Source organism: Parambassis ranga, chromosome 21, assembly GCF_900634625.1.
Source record: "Parambassis ranga chromosome 21, fParRan2.1, whole genome shotgun sequence".
Taxonomy (NCBI): domain Eukaryota; kingdom Metazoa; phylum Chordata; class Actinopteri; family Ambassidae; genus Parambassis; species Parambassis ranga.
Window position 1 is genome coordinate 9,259,781 of NC_041041.1, and position 15,326 is coordinate 9,275,106.

At 41.7% G+C, this 15,326-nt stretch overlaps 1 protein-coding gene across 1 annotated transcript in view; it reads right to left on the reverse strand.

Moving 5' to 3' along the window:
• The window catches only part of abca12 (ATP-binding cassette, sub-family A (ABC1), member 12), a 53,562-nt gene that overhangs the window by 13,331 nt on the left and 24,905 nt on the right, over window positions 1–15,326 (reverse strand). The window contains exons 35-57 of the mRNA XM_028393752.1: window positions 15,021–15,216; window positions 14,183–14,322; window positions 13,714–13,833; window positions 13,447–13,537; window positions 12,422–12,601; window positions 11,597–11,930; window positions 10,631–10,745; window positions 10,083–10,412; window positions 9,471–9,540; window positions 9,233–9,367; window positions 8,462–8,623; window positions 8,098–8,281; window positions 7,395–7,613; window positions 6,485–6,681; window positions 5,384–5,541; window positions 4,423–4,656; window positions 4,168–4,309; window positions 3,581–3,827; window positions 2,656–2,745; window positions 1,365–1,452; window positions 1,112–1,239; window positions 811–898; window positions 415–523 (exon numbers count right to left, since the gene is read on the reverse strand). Of these exons, the coding sequence (XP_028249553.1) occupies window positions 415–523; window positions 811–898; window positions 1,112–1,239; window positions 1,365–1,452; window positions 2,656–2,745; window positions 3,581–3,827; window positions 4,168–4,309; window positions 4,423–4,656; window positions 5,384–5,541; window positions 6,485–6,681; window positions 7,395–7,613; window positions 8,098–8,281; window positions 8,462–8,623; window positions 9,233–9,367; window positions 9,471–9,540; window positions 10,083–10,412; window positions 10,631–10,745; window positions 11,597–11,930; window positions 12,422–12,601; window positions 13,447–13,537; window positions 13,714–13,833; window positions 14,183–14,322; window positions 15,021–15,216 (3,757 nt within the window). The remainder of the gene's footprint in view (window positions 1–414; window positions 524–810; window positions 899–1,111; window positions 1,240–1,364; window positions 1,453–2,655; window positions 2,746–3,580; window positions 3,828–4,167; window positions 4,310–4,422; window positions 4,657–5,383; window positions 5,542–6,484; window positions 6,682–7,394; window positions 7,614–8,097; window positions 8,282–8,461; window positions 8,624–9,232; window positions 9,368–9,470; window positions 9,541–10,082; window positions 10,413–10,630; window positions 10,746–11,596; window positions 11,931–12,421; window positions 12,602–13,446; window positions 13,538–13,713; window positions 13,834–14,182; window positions 14,323–15,020; window positions 15,217–15,326) is intronic.

Consider the following 15,326-nt stretch of genomic DNA (forward strand, 5'->3'; position numbering starts at 1 on the left):
CCACGCATGGTGGTGATGTGAGTGTGAGGACACACAGCACCCCCTGGCTTTAATTCAGTGAAATGAACCATGAGTAAACACAGTTTACTGTTTATACTGTATATAAATATATAAAATGGAGAACGCACTCCTGACTGATACTGATGTGCATCTCTTTTGCACAGTCATGTCTATTTCAATCTTTACCTTATCTTGCAATAACCTCAGGGTGTTGTGCGCCTAAAGGAATAAGACATTCCCACCAAAATAATGTTTATACCTTATAAAATATTTCCGAATAAGAATAGGCTGCTACAAATGAATATTTCAGTGAGAAAAATGCATCACAATATTTTTTCCCTGACAGCCTCCAATAACTATTACCTACAACATTTTCCTTGAACCACTTTTTCCCTGCACTTTACTCCAGCTTACCATATTTACGTGGATCTTTTTCCGCTGGAAGATTGGTGCGTAGGATGAAGTTGTTCAGGCTGTTTAAGTATGCCGGCATTGTGTGGTGGCCCTCAGGGTTAAACCAGACCTGCGACCAATCACAAACACAGATATATATATTGTCACTTATACTGTGAGACATCAGGAAATTTAAGTGTTCACGTCACCGCCTGAACACACTGGCACAACTGCTGCAATAAAGCATATTTACGATGACACTAATGGCGTAATAATCTGGCTCCATCTGCAAGCATTGATCATGTAGCCAAACAAGTTTTTGATGTGATGTCGTGTTTTAACTTTTAACAACTCATCAGGACAGCAATTAAACTGATAATGAGACAGGCAGCAGGGGGAAGCAGGAGAGGACGATACCTTGGAGAGCGTGCGGTTTTTGGGCACTGCTGTAACATCCATTTGTAAGTCAGACGGGAGAGGCATGCCAAAATCAAAGCCGCCATACCTGTAAAAACAAATTGGACATATTGATCATAACAAAGGGACTCTAATCGCTGCTGAGAAACAAGATGTGACACATTGTGTTTTCACTTCATAGCAAATATCCAACATATGCAAATAAAACGCATTTCACAGTAAAAGCTTGTACATCATATGTCAGACTAATCATGAACTTACATCATGATTCTAGTTAAATATAAACAGAGGATGTGTTCACCTGTTCCTGATGAAGTCATTGGCTGTAGCCACCAGATAGTTCTCCACATTGATGCCACTCAGATTATACACAGTCTGAGATGATGGGATATTCTTGTGGGGGGGCTGGAAGTTGTCACTAGCACAGACCTGTCATAAACGGAAGACATTTTACCTTTTTTATACTATCATGACTGTGAGCACAAAGACACACTCACACAAGTGAGAACACAGAAACTCACTCACACACACTGTTCATGGTGACCCGGACTCACCTGTTCCTGACGGGTGCATTTACAGACACTAAATGCTTTGGAGCTGTTTCCTCTGGAGGTCCATGTGTTTGTGTTTCTCGTGCAGGCCCTTAAAAAAAGAAAGAAGACAAAATAAAATGATGGCTCAGTGAAGTGATGGGAGTCTGTAGTGTGTGATAAAGTCCCAAGCCCAGACACAGTCCAGGACTTGATCTTCAAACTGAGTAGATATGGTGGCCTCCACAATGTTAAAATCCTGAGTGCCCACAGAATGAACATGAACATAAACAACAACCTTGTGAATACAGAGCTTGTTACATCTCATAAGCAGTATTTGAAAGGTTATTTTTAAATGTGCCGGTACTGCATATATGGCACTGACCAAGTTTCTGTAAATCTGCGGTGCATTTAAGTAGATTACATTATCAATTATGGAAAATTAGCTATTAATCCACCTCATGGGTGATGCAGTTTCTCCAGTCATTTCTTTGTTAGCTAGAACTGCTTAGCTATAGAGCTTTATTATAAAAACATAACTCCATAAACTGAGTTATATTCACAGGATAAGGGCTTCTGCTTAGAAAGTTTTTTTTTTTCAAAGAGAAATATATCACCTTTTTAGGGGTTCCATATGTCGGTAGTTGTGGGCTTGCATGAATTTTGTGATATATTTTTCAAAGTGTGTTTCAAAGTGTTTTAACATCATATTGTTAGAGATTTGTTTGTGTGGGCTGGTGTTGAACTCCTCCACGTTTAGCTTTCTGCCAAATGTTTTCAGGGACAGTTTGCGCAGATCAAAAGACATGTAGTGTAACACATTGTTCAAATCGCACCTCTTTCGTAGTCTTTAACAATGAAACCTTAAAGTTTATTTTCAGGTTCATTTTTTTGCCTTTTACACTACGTGATCTCTCTCGCTCGCTCTCGTTTTTTTCATATGGTTGAGAATTTTAAAATGCCTCTGAGGTGTGCTTCATGAGTGCCAACACTGATTTGAGTGCCTGCAAGGGAGAAAATTTCCCCCTATAAACACAGGATGTTTTTAGAATACAGATGATGCTACAGATGAGCCCCGCTGCCGGCTTTCAGCCACAAAAACTGAGCTGCACAGCGGGAAAAACGCAGGGGGTGGGAGGGACATGAGAGAGAGCGAGAGAGAGAGAGGACGACAGGGAGTGGAGAGACAGTCTCCAGTAAAATAAAACAAGGCAAGAGAGGAGGCGTGGAAGATAAGATGAAATACGAAAACAGACGCTCTAGTTTCATTTGCAGGAAATAAAAAGCAGCTGACATTTGAAATGTAATTACGTACAGGTTGTCAGACTTGTCGAGGCAGGAATTGTCAATCCCAGGGAAGGACATCATGGTATCCACCAGAGTGCTGGAGTTGGGATTTTGGTTACTGTGGAGAAGGAAAATGAAAAGCCTTAAATCAAACGTACAGACAAAGGGGTGTTATAATCATAATACCTCTTAATACCTTTAACGAGGTAAACAGAACAAGCACAGCACAGAAAACAAGCTGTGAGCTAGTTCATATAATCTAATCTGATCTGATTAAGAACGAAGTAAACTATACCTACGACCTCCCTCTGCAACCCCAACCCTGACTCTGATCTCATAAATAAATATTTAAACATCATTTCTGTTTTGTATAAAAGAGCTAAAGAAAGGTTAGGAGGAGCATCCACATCATCTTTGATACGGACTGGCACCTCAGCATTTTCTTCCTTGCTGTATATCCCCTTGATCAAATAGAAGCACATCTCAAGAATGAAGACATCTCGCAATCTCCTGACACTCTTAATCTCCCTCACTTTGATCTTGCTTTGGAGCCGTCTTCACCACAGTCATCTTTTAACCTCACATTTTCTCTCTCACTCTCTCGCCTTAAGGTCCATCTGCCCTTCAACAAAACCAAGGCTTCAAATTCATTTTATAACAAAAGTGACGCACCGTCTCTCTGCACAGGGAGCCAATGAGCCAGTCAGACAGGGAGATGCAATAACCCTTGCTGCAGGTTTTGTTGGTGGTTGTGGTCTCATGGATTGAGATTCTGATTTATATGGCTGGGGAGGGGTCATAACTCTAATTTCTAAGGTCACAGGTGAGAGACAAATTTCGTCTAGACTACCTTTTCTTGTCCTCCTCTGTGTGTCAACAGCATTTGTCTAACCTTGCCAAATGACCTGAAATAAACCCGGCCCAGAGTCCTTCTACATTTTCTGGTGACTGACCTGAAGAAAGAGTAGCTCGGCCCGATGTTGTAGAGTGCAGGGCTGAGCTCCAGCTCAGGGTAGTGCCGCAGGTCGCTCCTGATAGAGCCCAGGGCCATGGCGAACACCATGAACAGAACAGGAAGCAGGATCTGGGATATCAGGCCCTTCCAGTCTCTGCGGCTATGGTGGAACCTCTTGATCAGTATGGCTGCCATCTGCTGCCAGGCCAGAGCCATCCCGCTCACTGCAGATGAGCTGGTAAGCTCTAAAACACATAGGAAGGGACAGAGACATTTTGAGGTTAATACACTCACTGTATTACTACCTTGATGTTGCCTTCTTTTTTCCTCTCCAAGGCACACTGAGCTAAAGGTTATCGGGTGGATTGTATCGCAGAAGATGACAGTGCAATCCATCAAGATGAGTGTTCCACTTAGAGAAGTTGTAGAACAAGGTCAGCTGAGCATTGGTAAAATATTTTAGATGATGTATGGAAATGTAAAGAGGGAAATGAGAACAAGAGATGTGATGTGTGTTGAGTAGATAGGAGGTACAAAGGGAGGAAGAGAGGAGGAAAGGAGTGAGGAGAAGTTGAGCAAACTCACTAGTCTTGTCACCGAAGCTGGAGATGTTTTCACTGTGATCTGAAGCGAAGCTGTCGATGGATGCAGTGTCAGAAACCGTCTCTGAGACGGACAGGGGGGTATCTTCATTGTCTGTGTGCCCATGAGTGAGCTGGAGGAACACCTGCAGTGATGGACACAATGCATTAGTGTCAGCATGTTCAGCACAGTTGAGCACTTTTCTTTTTTTCCTCCAATGTAACTACAGTTTCAGTGTGTAGGTGTGCATGAGCCTACCTCCTCTAGAGTGGTGTCAGAGATGCCATAGCCTCCCAGCTGCAGGGCGTCTAGGTTGGAGTCCAGTGAGGTCAGGAGGGAGCGGTATGAGGAGGCATTAGATGAGGTGAAGGCAGGCAGGGAGTAGACCAAGTCACCCCCATGGGCTTCTTTCAGTCGTGCTTCAGGTACATGCGCTTGGATAAAGGCCTTGAGTTCAGCATTGTCAATCTGCTCGGATGAAGAGGTCAGCATCTGTGAGAGGGGAAAAAATGAAACTTTACTTTTCCACCACCTGGCTCACAGAGTATTCGAACAGTTTCTCCCATCTGGACCTTATAAGATGCTATGCAACTTTGTATCATAGTGTTGTTACAACTTTTTTCCTTTTAGTTGTTCAAGTATCTAACTTAGTTACATACATTTTTATATTGTTGGTGTCGGATAGTTCTGCACTTTAAAACAAAGATGTTTGACCTCCTCTAACCTCTGGAGAAACAAACACTTTGTAACAATCCTTATCCAGTCACTACATGCCCCTCACTGCTTTATTGTGCCCAATATATTAGTGTATAAATGACACTATAGTTATTTATCCATGAAAAACTACCCAACAGACACAGCTGAACATACTGTATGCTGAAAGAGTCAGCAGAGCATCATTTGTGTGCGGGTTTAGTCCATCTGTTTCACTCTATCTGATACAAATCGCACTATTGCAATATGTCAAATATGGAAAAGATAAAACTGCAGATTTATTTCCACATGAACACTATAGCTCCTCCATAATGGTATACTGTGAAATGTTACAGTGTATGCTGGCAATGCACTGTACACAATGGGCCCCAGCTAAAAAAAAACAGGCTGAGCTTTAGAGATGTGCTGATAAAGCTGATGCCTACAGCATTAATATTTGATTGATTTCATGTTTGAATATTACTAGATTTGCAGCTAAAGACTGGCAGCCTGTGACGACGATTACCTTCTTAGTGAGGGTGAGTTTGTAGCCTTGACCCAGCTTGTCTTTCAGGTAGAAGGGGGACCCGCAGCATTTTAATCCTCCCCTCTCCAGAAAGGCAATGCGATCGCTCAGCACTTCAGCTTCATCCAGGTGGTGGGTGGACATGATGATGGTACGACCTGAGAGTTCAAACACACGTTAGTTATTTGTGCATTACATACTCGATAGGAAGCTCAAGGTACACGTGAAAATATTACAGATTTTTTGTTTTTACATAAAAAAATCTTTTGATTTCTTTTCTGTGAAATGCTAACCAGTGAGATTACATTTACATAGACAATCGAGCTTGTCTGTGAAGCTTTTAAAGAGTTTTAATGCTTCAACGGCTCCAAACAAACAGGCAGACATTACAAAAACAAAGCCGTACAGAGATATAAGACATGGTATGCACACAAAAATAGCAAGCAATGCAGAAAGTCTACTCTTAACATCACAGAGAAAGTCAATTTTATTTGCCACAATTAGCATTATGGCTGCTTTGTTGTAATGATGAATGAATTTATATCATCATAGACTTTCCCCTGCAGGGTCAGCTCCAGGTTCAGTGCTCCTGGAGAAGAAGGCACCCTCACTTCGATCATCTGTGCCACATGAAGAGACACTAGAGAATCCAAATTATTCCCAAAGATTACACTGACAATGTGTAAAGTGAAATGGCTTTGTTAGGAAGGTTTTCTTTGTTTTATTATCTACATGACCTTTAAAATTCAGAGTTACCCTTTAAATAAAGTCCAACCCAAGAAAACACAACAAGGAGTTTAGCTAAGCTTCACACAGAGAAATAAAACAAATTAAATAAACAATATAAAACAGATTTTCCTAAAACTAATATCAAATCAACAACAGATTTGGGGTTTTAATGGGCTTTAAAAGCAATCAACTGATCATTAAGGTGGATTCTAAAACACAGGAGTGAGCCTGGAGTGGTGTTTGTCAGGGCTCATGAAGAGGGGAGTCGTAGACGTGACAATGGATGAATTAAATTATTTGTAGCTGTAATGTGGTGAAAACAGTAAAATAAAACACCATTGAATGTCATTTTAGCGTGACATTGGGACTCACGTTTCTTATGCTGGATGACAATGTCCCAGATGCTGCGTCTGGAGCAGGGATCGACTCCTGTGGTGGGTTCATCCAGAACCACCAAGCGAGAACCCCCTATGAAGGCGATGGAGATTGACAGCTTGCGCTTCATGCCACCTGACAGGGTGCCCACCCGCTTGTGTCGGTGAGCGTACATGCCTGTTTCCTCCAGGATCCTGGTAGGGGAGTCAATCAGAAGCATTTAGCATGAGAGCTCATGTTAACATACTCAACAGTCAATGCATTACAACTCGGTGCGTATGTCACTTCAATCAGCTACCCAGCAGGGGGGTTTTCTGAAGTCCTGGAACTAAAGATGAGGCACAGGCTTTACTTACTGCTTCTCTTGTTATGTGGAAACAATCCAGAAATAGTCTCATGATGCAACCCACAACCCACAACTTAGCTAATGATGCCACAGAATGAAAACTGAGCTTAAGACACAAAAGGAAGAAAAAGGAACATTTTTTCAATTTTTTTAAAATGTGAACATAATACGAGAGACTTAGGGATTTCAACCGGATTAATTTAGCTCAAGAGATGCTAAAGCGAGGGTTTATTCAAGGAAATCATTATTTTGCTTCTGCTACTGGCTCTAAAGCCTAGAAGTACTCGCAAATCACAACAAGTATAGCCATAAAATCTGTTTCATTACAACCATCTGAACATTACTCTGATATGATCAAATTTCCCCTGTGCAATCCCTCACTGGCTACTTTTTCCAATAAATATCCCATAACCTCTGCAAATATTTCCTTTTTATTGGAGGACCCTGCCAGCAACTGACCAAAGGGCACTGTTTAATGATCAGATTGTAAATGAAACCGTCATGACACATTAAATGGCACCACTTCATCATGCATAAGCCTTTCTAAGGTAGGACACTCACGTGCGGACTTGCTCACGTAGCTCTTTGTGCGTCCAGTGCGGGGCTTTGATCTGGCCGTACAGCAGCAGGTGCTCCTTGGTGGTCATGTGGTCAAAGAGGACGTCATACTGCATGCAGACGCCCAGCTCTTTGCGAATGCTGTCGATGTTTGTCTGCATGTCACGGCCGTACACCTCGATGCTGCCCGAGGTCGGGGCAAAGAGGCCAGTCAGGAGAGACCTGTACACAGGACATGTTATAGATCAACATTTCACTGGGAATAATAATGAGAATCTAGAGCTAAAAAGGCCAAAAAACATCTTTTGCCTTGTGCATTACGTTTTTGTGCTTTCTCTTTGCCACTTTGCTCTTAAATGATGATTTGTTGCTCCCAGAAATATTGTATTACATAAAATCCTTGTGTTTGCAGTGCTGTTGAATTTTCACTCTGCTGCTGCACTCATTGTATGCAGCACCGAACAAGAGCATCAGCGAAATGAGTCACATTTAAAATGTAAATGTAAGTGCTTTGTTTGATGAAGACCCGTCAGGCTAATCTCTACTATGAGGCATTGGGCAGTGCCAGAGTTGGACAAAACACTCTCTCGGCCTGCAGCACTGATTAAGGGGATGTACAAATCTAATTTTAAAACAGGGGGTATACAGTGTGTGTAATGTATCTAATCTTGAGACATGCTGATAAAAAAAACAGCACTCCACATACATGGTGGTGGTCTTTCCAGCTCCATTGTGACCCAGCAGTGATGTGACATGACCCTCATAGAAGGAAACATTGAGGTGTTCAATGGCTGCTTGGCCACCATAGATCTTGCTGAGACCATGGAGCGCAACGCCTACTGGGAGTTTTGAGAAATCCTCGGAAACCTCAGAGGAAAAAGCCTTCTGGTCTGAAAGAAACACAGAGAAAGAGGCAAACTATAAATCAAACTCACAGGGGACAGGAATTAGATAAAGTGTGAGAGGAAATACAAATGTACTGAGGTGTCAGACTGTTAAAAAAAATGACACACCGTAAAAAGGAAAGACATCATGTTCCTGCTTGTACAGTGTCATTTTTTTTTCTGTACCTTTTCCCTTGTCATCGGAGAAGACAGGCGGGTTTTTCTGCAGGATGTTGGTGAAAAAAAGTCCTTTTCTTGTTTCGTTCTTTGACTGAACGCAACAGCACAGGTCAGCCCAGAAGGAAAGTTTGAAGGGGAAATACCAAGGTGCAGGAATGCCATATTTTCCTAATGGGTGAAAGAGATTAGATATATCAAGCAAGTGTTTTTAGACATAAAGCAAGAATGCTTCCACTTCCTGGATTAGACAGAAAATATGTTTTGTATGTTTTGTAAAAGACACATTTTAGATTCTTGGAGTATGTAAGGAGGCATTTTTTTATCCTGATTGTAATTTTGATTGTCAGTTTGATGCATACCTAACCTTTTTATAATGAGTGCTACACCGGAGTAAAACCCATGTCTTACAAGCAAACACAGAACTGGAGAAACTGATTTTTTGTTTGGAAAAGGCCAGGCACTTTCAACAACAACAAAAAAAGGCTTGGTGATTGGATGTGCCATCTGCCTGGAGCCAGCCTGGTGTTCTTCACAGAACACCAATTGATCTAAAGCACCGTGTTTCAGCCTCAACACATAGCTTAAAGTCTGGCAAGATGAACTGTAGCGTGATCCTGTCTGTCAATAAGTTTTAAGATCGGCTGACCTTAAAAAGAAGACTAGCAAAAGTAAAGTCCAGGAAAGTAAAGGTCAGCTTGACTGGTGGTGTGTGATAATAAAAAGGTCATAAAACAGAGACAAACTAGCTGATTTTAAGTTCTACAGTTGTATCTTTACCTGGAAATACCATGCGTATGTAAGCCCCAATGAAAAAGTAGATGATGGAGTCAATGAGTAGCAGCCAGCAGAGCCAACCGAACGAAGCTGTATCTCCAGCAATGGGGGAGGCGTATGAGTTACTCCACTGAATTCCTAAAGAAGCCAACGCAGAGAAAGTTTCATGTAGTTTTCCACTGAGTTATAGAGAACATGTTGAAGAGATCTTGATGGTAGTCAGATGTCTTTATGCTCCTACCTTCTCCTTGGGCCTCATAGCGAGAGGCGTATTGACTGGCGTAGCTGAAACAGGTTGGCGAAAACAAACCCTGTCGAAAACATCAGAGAGAAATTAAACAGAACAAAAAACAGAACCAAGAAAAAGGAGCATGAAAAATATATATTTATATTTTTTTGAACTCAGTGCCTTTCTGTTATTCTCTTTGTATTTACTTTTGACAACTCTGTACAGTCAAAGTGAAGCGAAGAGTTTTGTTGAAGGCCAGTAAGGCTTTAGAAGTGTGCAGCGATTGTACAGTAGACTGGATCAAAACTGACACCTCTGACCTCCGATTAATGATTGTCAGACATTAAGAGCCAACATTAAAAATGCTTTTACTGTCAGAAATACAGAGGTGCTTTCTTCTATAAATGTGCAACTACATTCACCAACATTTAAAAAGTATCTATTTATGCCCCGCCACATCTCAGCTCACACTTGAAAACAGATGATGGTTTTGCAAGATGAATATGGTAAATAACCTTATAATACAAGTGAAAAGAAATAAAGAAATAAATTAAAAGAAATAATACCACACACAGCAGTTTAATAACCATGACTAATGATGAATGAGGTTCGGAGTGTGCTCACCAGGGCGCTCTTCTGGAAAATGTTTAGATTACTCTCCATAGCCATGACTATGATGAAGGGGAAGAAGGAGAGGATGTAGAGGAGGCTTCCACTCAGGCCGGCGATGTAGGTTTTGTCAAAGAAGGAGCTGACTAGGTAACTGAAGGCAAGGATGCTCAGGCCGTAGTCACAGAGGTACAGGAAAATGAGGAAGCCGTCACTTTTGGGCAGAATGTTGCCGTACTTCAGGATCAGAGTGAGGATGAAGATGGTCACCAGCAGGTAGGTGGCACACTCCAGCAACCAGGCGAAGAAGTGGCTGAGCGGGTTGACCCCCATCATTTTCATGTACTGTGGGGATAGCAAGGAATAAATGAATATTGGATGACAGCAAACTCATTTGCAACATTGAGCACAAATACAGTATAAGTCATTTATGTTTATCTATTAAACTAAACTAAAAGAATGGCACATTTATGAGGCTGACATTACAGAGACCAAGGAGGTTATATTTAAAATAAAATGGCACCATTTTTCCTTTTTCCTTTTTTTTGTCTTAACAACTGTACCTCGTGCAGCCTCAGCTCTCGCTCGTGCACCAGTTTCTTCACAAAATCAGCCACAAACAACACCCAGGCCCCCATCAGCATGATGGGGAAGACGAAAGAGATGGCCTCCAGGTACCTGGGGAATACAGAGATGCTGATTGTCAATCAAAATTTCTAGAAAAACCTCCAATCACTGTCAACAACTCCACATGAGAAGCCTATCATTCAGTCACTGACTCGACAGCAAGGGGAAGAGCATCACTGGGGAAGGTTTGGGGATTTTGACAGCTGTGTTCAGATCCTTGCACAAATAATGTTTCTCTTTTATTCCTGAAATGTTTTGACCAGTCATATCAGGAGGCTGATATATAGGACCTTTAGCGCTTGCTGTTTTATATCTTATGTAGTCATATTTCACAGCTATCGTGTCAGAATTTGAGCTGTTGAGTAATAAATCAGAATGAGCGAGAGGCGAGGATCATCGTATCTTTTAGGTCACAAGGCAGCCAGCCAGCGACAGTGGCCCACTGGTGTTTCTTAGATGAGATATCCACGCTGTCTTATGTCACACTCCAGGGCAATCACAAACACACGCATTAAGTCAAGCATGATTTATTGGAAACAATGCAGTGTACTGATGTTAATGCCAAACCCATGTTGGACTGGGCATGTGCTACAGGGATGAGTGGTGTTCTGCAAAGACGGTTATTTAAGCTTTTATTTTATTGTATGTGCATAGTCTTCAAAAATGAATGCACAATAATGGTGAATATTCATGCACACGGCACAGAGCCAATTATAATGTGACAGGTTGCTGTGAATGACTACTTACTGTCAGTCCCAAGTGGCAAATGAATAATGAGAGAGCATGCATTATTCCACATCAATGCATGTATCCCCTCAGAGACACTATGTATCCTTTCCATATGAGAACATGCATGCACTCGTATGTAGTGTGTGTGTGTGTAAAGGGTTCAGAAAACTCACTCATCTCGAAGATGGCATGGATAGGGGAAGGGCTGCAGCTGTACAGCAGGCTCTGTGACTTTCTGGCCAGTCTGGGTCTCAATGATAGCCCGATCAATGCTCTCCTGCAGGTAGATAAATCCCCGGTTGTAGCGCATCGTCAGCCTGGCCGAGATGTGCGTGTCCTTCACAAAGTAGGGGTCACGGACTCTGTCAGTTCGCATGACATTGTCCATATGCATGCGGATAGTGTAGCTGACTTTTGGAGGCAGGGAGGATGTGGAGGAGGATGAGGGAGATCTGGCTTCACGTTTCTTGGATGATTCCCCATCTTTGGGAAGCTTGAAGATGATACCTTTAGGGATAGATTGAATCATTTTATTACACACTCATTATACTTGAGAACAAAACACAGTCAACAGACTATTAGAACTGATAAACTGTCAGATCTCCTGCAAGCTTCCTCACCTTAGCTCATTATCAGTAGCCTTTAAAGTGAGCACCAACATTAGCACAGACACAAGTGCCGAAAAAGCTGTGAGTTACTGCACAGTGACAGGAAAATTAACAACCTGGTCACTTATAAAGCTGAGCTGCAGCCCTCTGTTGTGGGAAACCTAATGTGTAATCTACAGGGATTCTCCCAGGAAGCTTAATCAATATCAAAAATTCTTTATATTGTATTACAGCAGTGTAGGTGAATTAAGATGGCATACTAATAATGTATCTGTCATGCACTCTAAATCAACATCCACTTAACAAAATTAGACACCTCTGCTGGCCTGGAGTCACGTGACACCGGCCAGTGGATCTAAATCTGGACAAATTTACTGAACGTTAACTCACTTGCATAGAGATCTCGTTGTTTGGCAAGCTCCTGAGCCACAGAGTTGAGCTCCTCAGCAGAGTCGAAGCCACGGTAACGGTCAAACTTGATGCAGGAGGAGAGGTCCACCATCAGGGTGGACAAGGTGGTGATCTGACTCAGGAGATGTTGGTTCTTCTCCAGCGTTACCATCACGCCAGCTGTAGAAGATACATTTTTTTAGATGTTTACTGACAACAACTCTAAATGTATTTTGATATAAATGAATAAAAGGAACTAAAGATCTGATTAGTTGAGTGGGGGAGTGAGGAACTAGATCAGACCACACATTTTTAATCTTGATACCAAGATGGTGGCTTGCAGGAAATGTAATGATTAATTCATTCTACTGATCAACAATGATATCACTATATGTTTTCTCACTGATATATCAGGCTGTATGGTCGATAAAAATTGTGGCACATACTTTGGGTTTATGCTAAGGATGTACATGCTGGAGGTTTACGGCTCTGTGCACTGTTTTTATTTTTGGTTTTCTATTTTTCAAACTGTACTTGCTATACTTTTGTCTCCAGACTTTGCCTGAGGAAAATGCTGGGAGCGTGTACAGCACACAAGCAAAAACCTTTCTGTGAATGTTCTTTTTTTTCACAAACACAGGCAGTGAGAGCATGTAAACAGGAGAAACTCTGAATGTGCTGTTTTTTTGTTTTTTTAAAAAACTTGTTGTTGCTGCTGTGGTGGGCAAATAAATTGTTCAGAAATGCTTCCAGGAAGTGTGTACTTCTTTTTGCACAACACAATGTGGAGTGAGACCAACAACATAAATATGTCAATGTCAGACATTGAGGAAATAATGGCTGTCCTTATCATGGAGAAAAACAAAGAAACATTCATGACAATGTGCGTCCAATGCTTCCTGTACTGTAAAGCAGTCCTATTCACTGATTGTATGGATCCTTATGAGTAATAAGTGAAAGAGGAACATTAAGGTGAGCCTGGAATCTGCAGCTTACAAAAGTAAGACCTTCAAATGTTCACTCACAGAAGCTGCTGAGCGACTCGATCATCTTGCCGACATTGATGTCTGTCTGCATCTCAATGAAATTCTTCACAAAGGGATTGCTGAGGGAATTCTGGTAAGAAGAGAGAGAGAGAGAGAGAGAGAGAGAGAGAGAGGTGAAGGAAAAGACGATGAGCATCATCAAGATTCAGCTGCTGCAAAGTTTATCTCTAGATTTTCAGACGACAGCAAGCCAGCTAGAAGAATCAGATATATCAGACATATATGAATGTAAAAGAAGGTTCATACCTGCAGCATCGGCAAAGTGTGGTTTAGTAGTTCAGCAGACTTTACAATGTATTTGGAGGATTCGATCCACTCCTCAGAGTTTCTCCTCAGATTTGCAAACTTGTGCAAGGTGGCATTGGCCTGGACAATGACAGGACAAAGACAAAAGCATGTGAAACTGCAGCGTATCAGCAAGAATTCATAACCAGGTTTATCTGTGTGGCTGTTTGCAAGGTTCACAGTACACTGAAAACAAAGTCAAACATGCTCAAAATAGAGCCACAGTGGAAGATGGTGGTGAATACAAATACAAGATGCTCTCTGCAGCTTTGGGTTCCTTGTTCACCATGTGGCAGTGCACAACTAAAGTTATAACTACAGCCAGGAAATGTAGAAACAACAGTATGTCAGATGAGGATTAAGGAATTATTACGGTAAGTCTGAGCATGGAAGTAGAGGACATTCATGTATATTGTATTGTATTGTATACCTTCTCCATGATGTCCCTGGTTGTGGGTGTGTCGGGTGTGTACAGGATGTTTCCCATCAGCATTGGTTTAAGGAAGGCCCATGCGATAGCTCCACCGGTGGTGTTGACCATGTCCAGATACATGTTTGTACAGAAGGGAGCTGCACAAGGAAAGAAAAGCAGAGCAGCGTCAGACACACAGTACTCACAGGGGTAAATGTTTGTCAATGGGTAAACGCATTTAGTTTTGTTCATATGAAGCCTTATTTGTAGCTCTTACACACATAAATCCTACATAATTTGATGAGACAGGTCAGCTTTTAAATTAGTTCATTCAGGTGTTGCCCTTTGTGACATGATAAGGGGATAACCACACCCCCAACCTGTATGGGTGAACTAATATTTTTTGTGAGGAAGCATATTCGGTTAATTGTCATTGTGGAAACGATGGAATGAGCAGGAAAGACACAACTTCAACAAAGGGGCGTGGCCAATAGCAAAAACCTCATTCGCACTTAAAGGTACAGACACATCTGGAAGACAGAAAAAATCTGGGGTATAGAGGTAAGGGAGACTGAATGATCAGGTAGATTGAGAACTAAATGTTGAAAGAAACATGTGAGATTAACAGATATGTGTCAAAAAGTACCAGTAATATAAAACAGATGCTTTAATCCATAGCAAAATGGACCTTTGTCCTTTTTGTGAAAGTGAAAGTGTTGAAAATGTTCAGAAAGTATCTATAAATTTAAATGATTTTTTTTTGGGAAAAACACTGACACCAAAATAAAATGCATGTGACTGCACTGAACAGAATTCAGTTTCCCAAAGCCTTGAACATCTGCTCCTCCCAACGTACTGGCATTCCGTGGAATCTTGAACCTCTCAATCATCTCCTCTCTCTTCCGGTCGTCAGGGAAGGAGGGGCCTGATCCCGACGTGGTGGGAAGCTCGGAGATTCCAAACAGAGCCATGATACCATTACTGCATAAAGCTCGAGAGATGGTCACAAACGTAGCTTGGGTGGAGAGGCTTCTCTTCTGTCTTCTCGACACCTAGAAGAGAGAAAGTTTAAAAATTTTAATAGTAACATTATGTAAACACAACTACAACCCGGAGGCTCAAAAATAGATGCTGCTGCCTGAACCGGTAGAGTCACGGATCG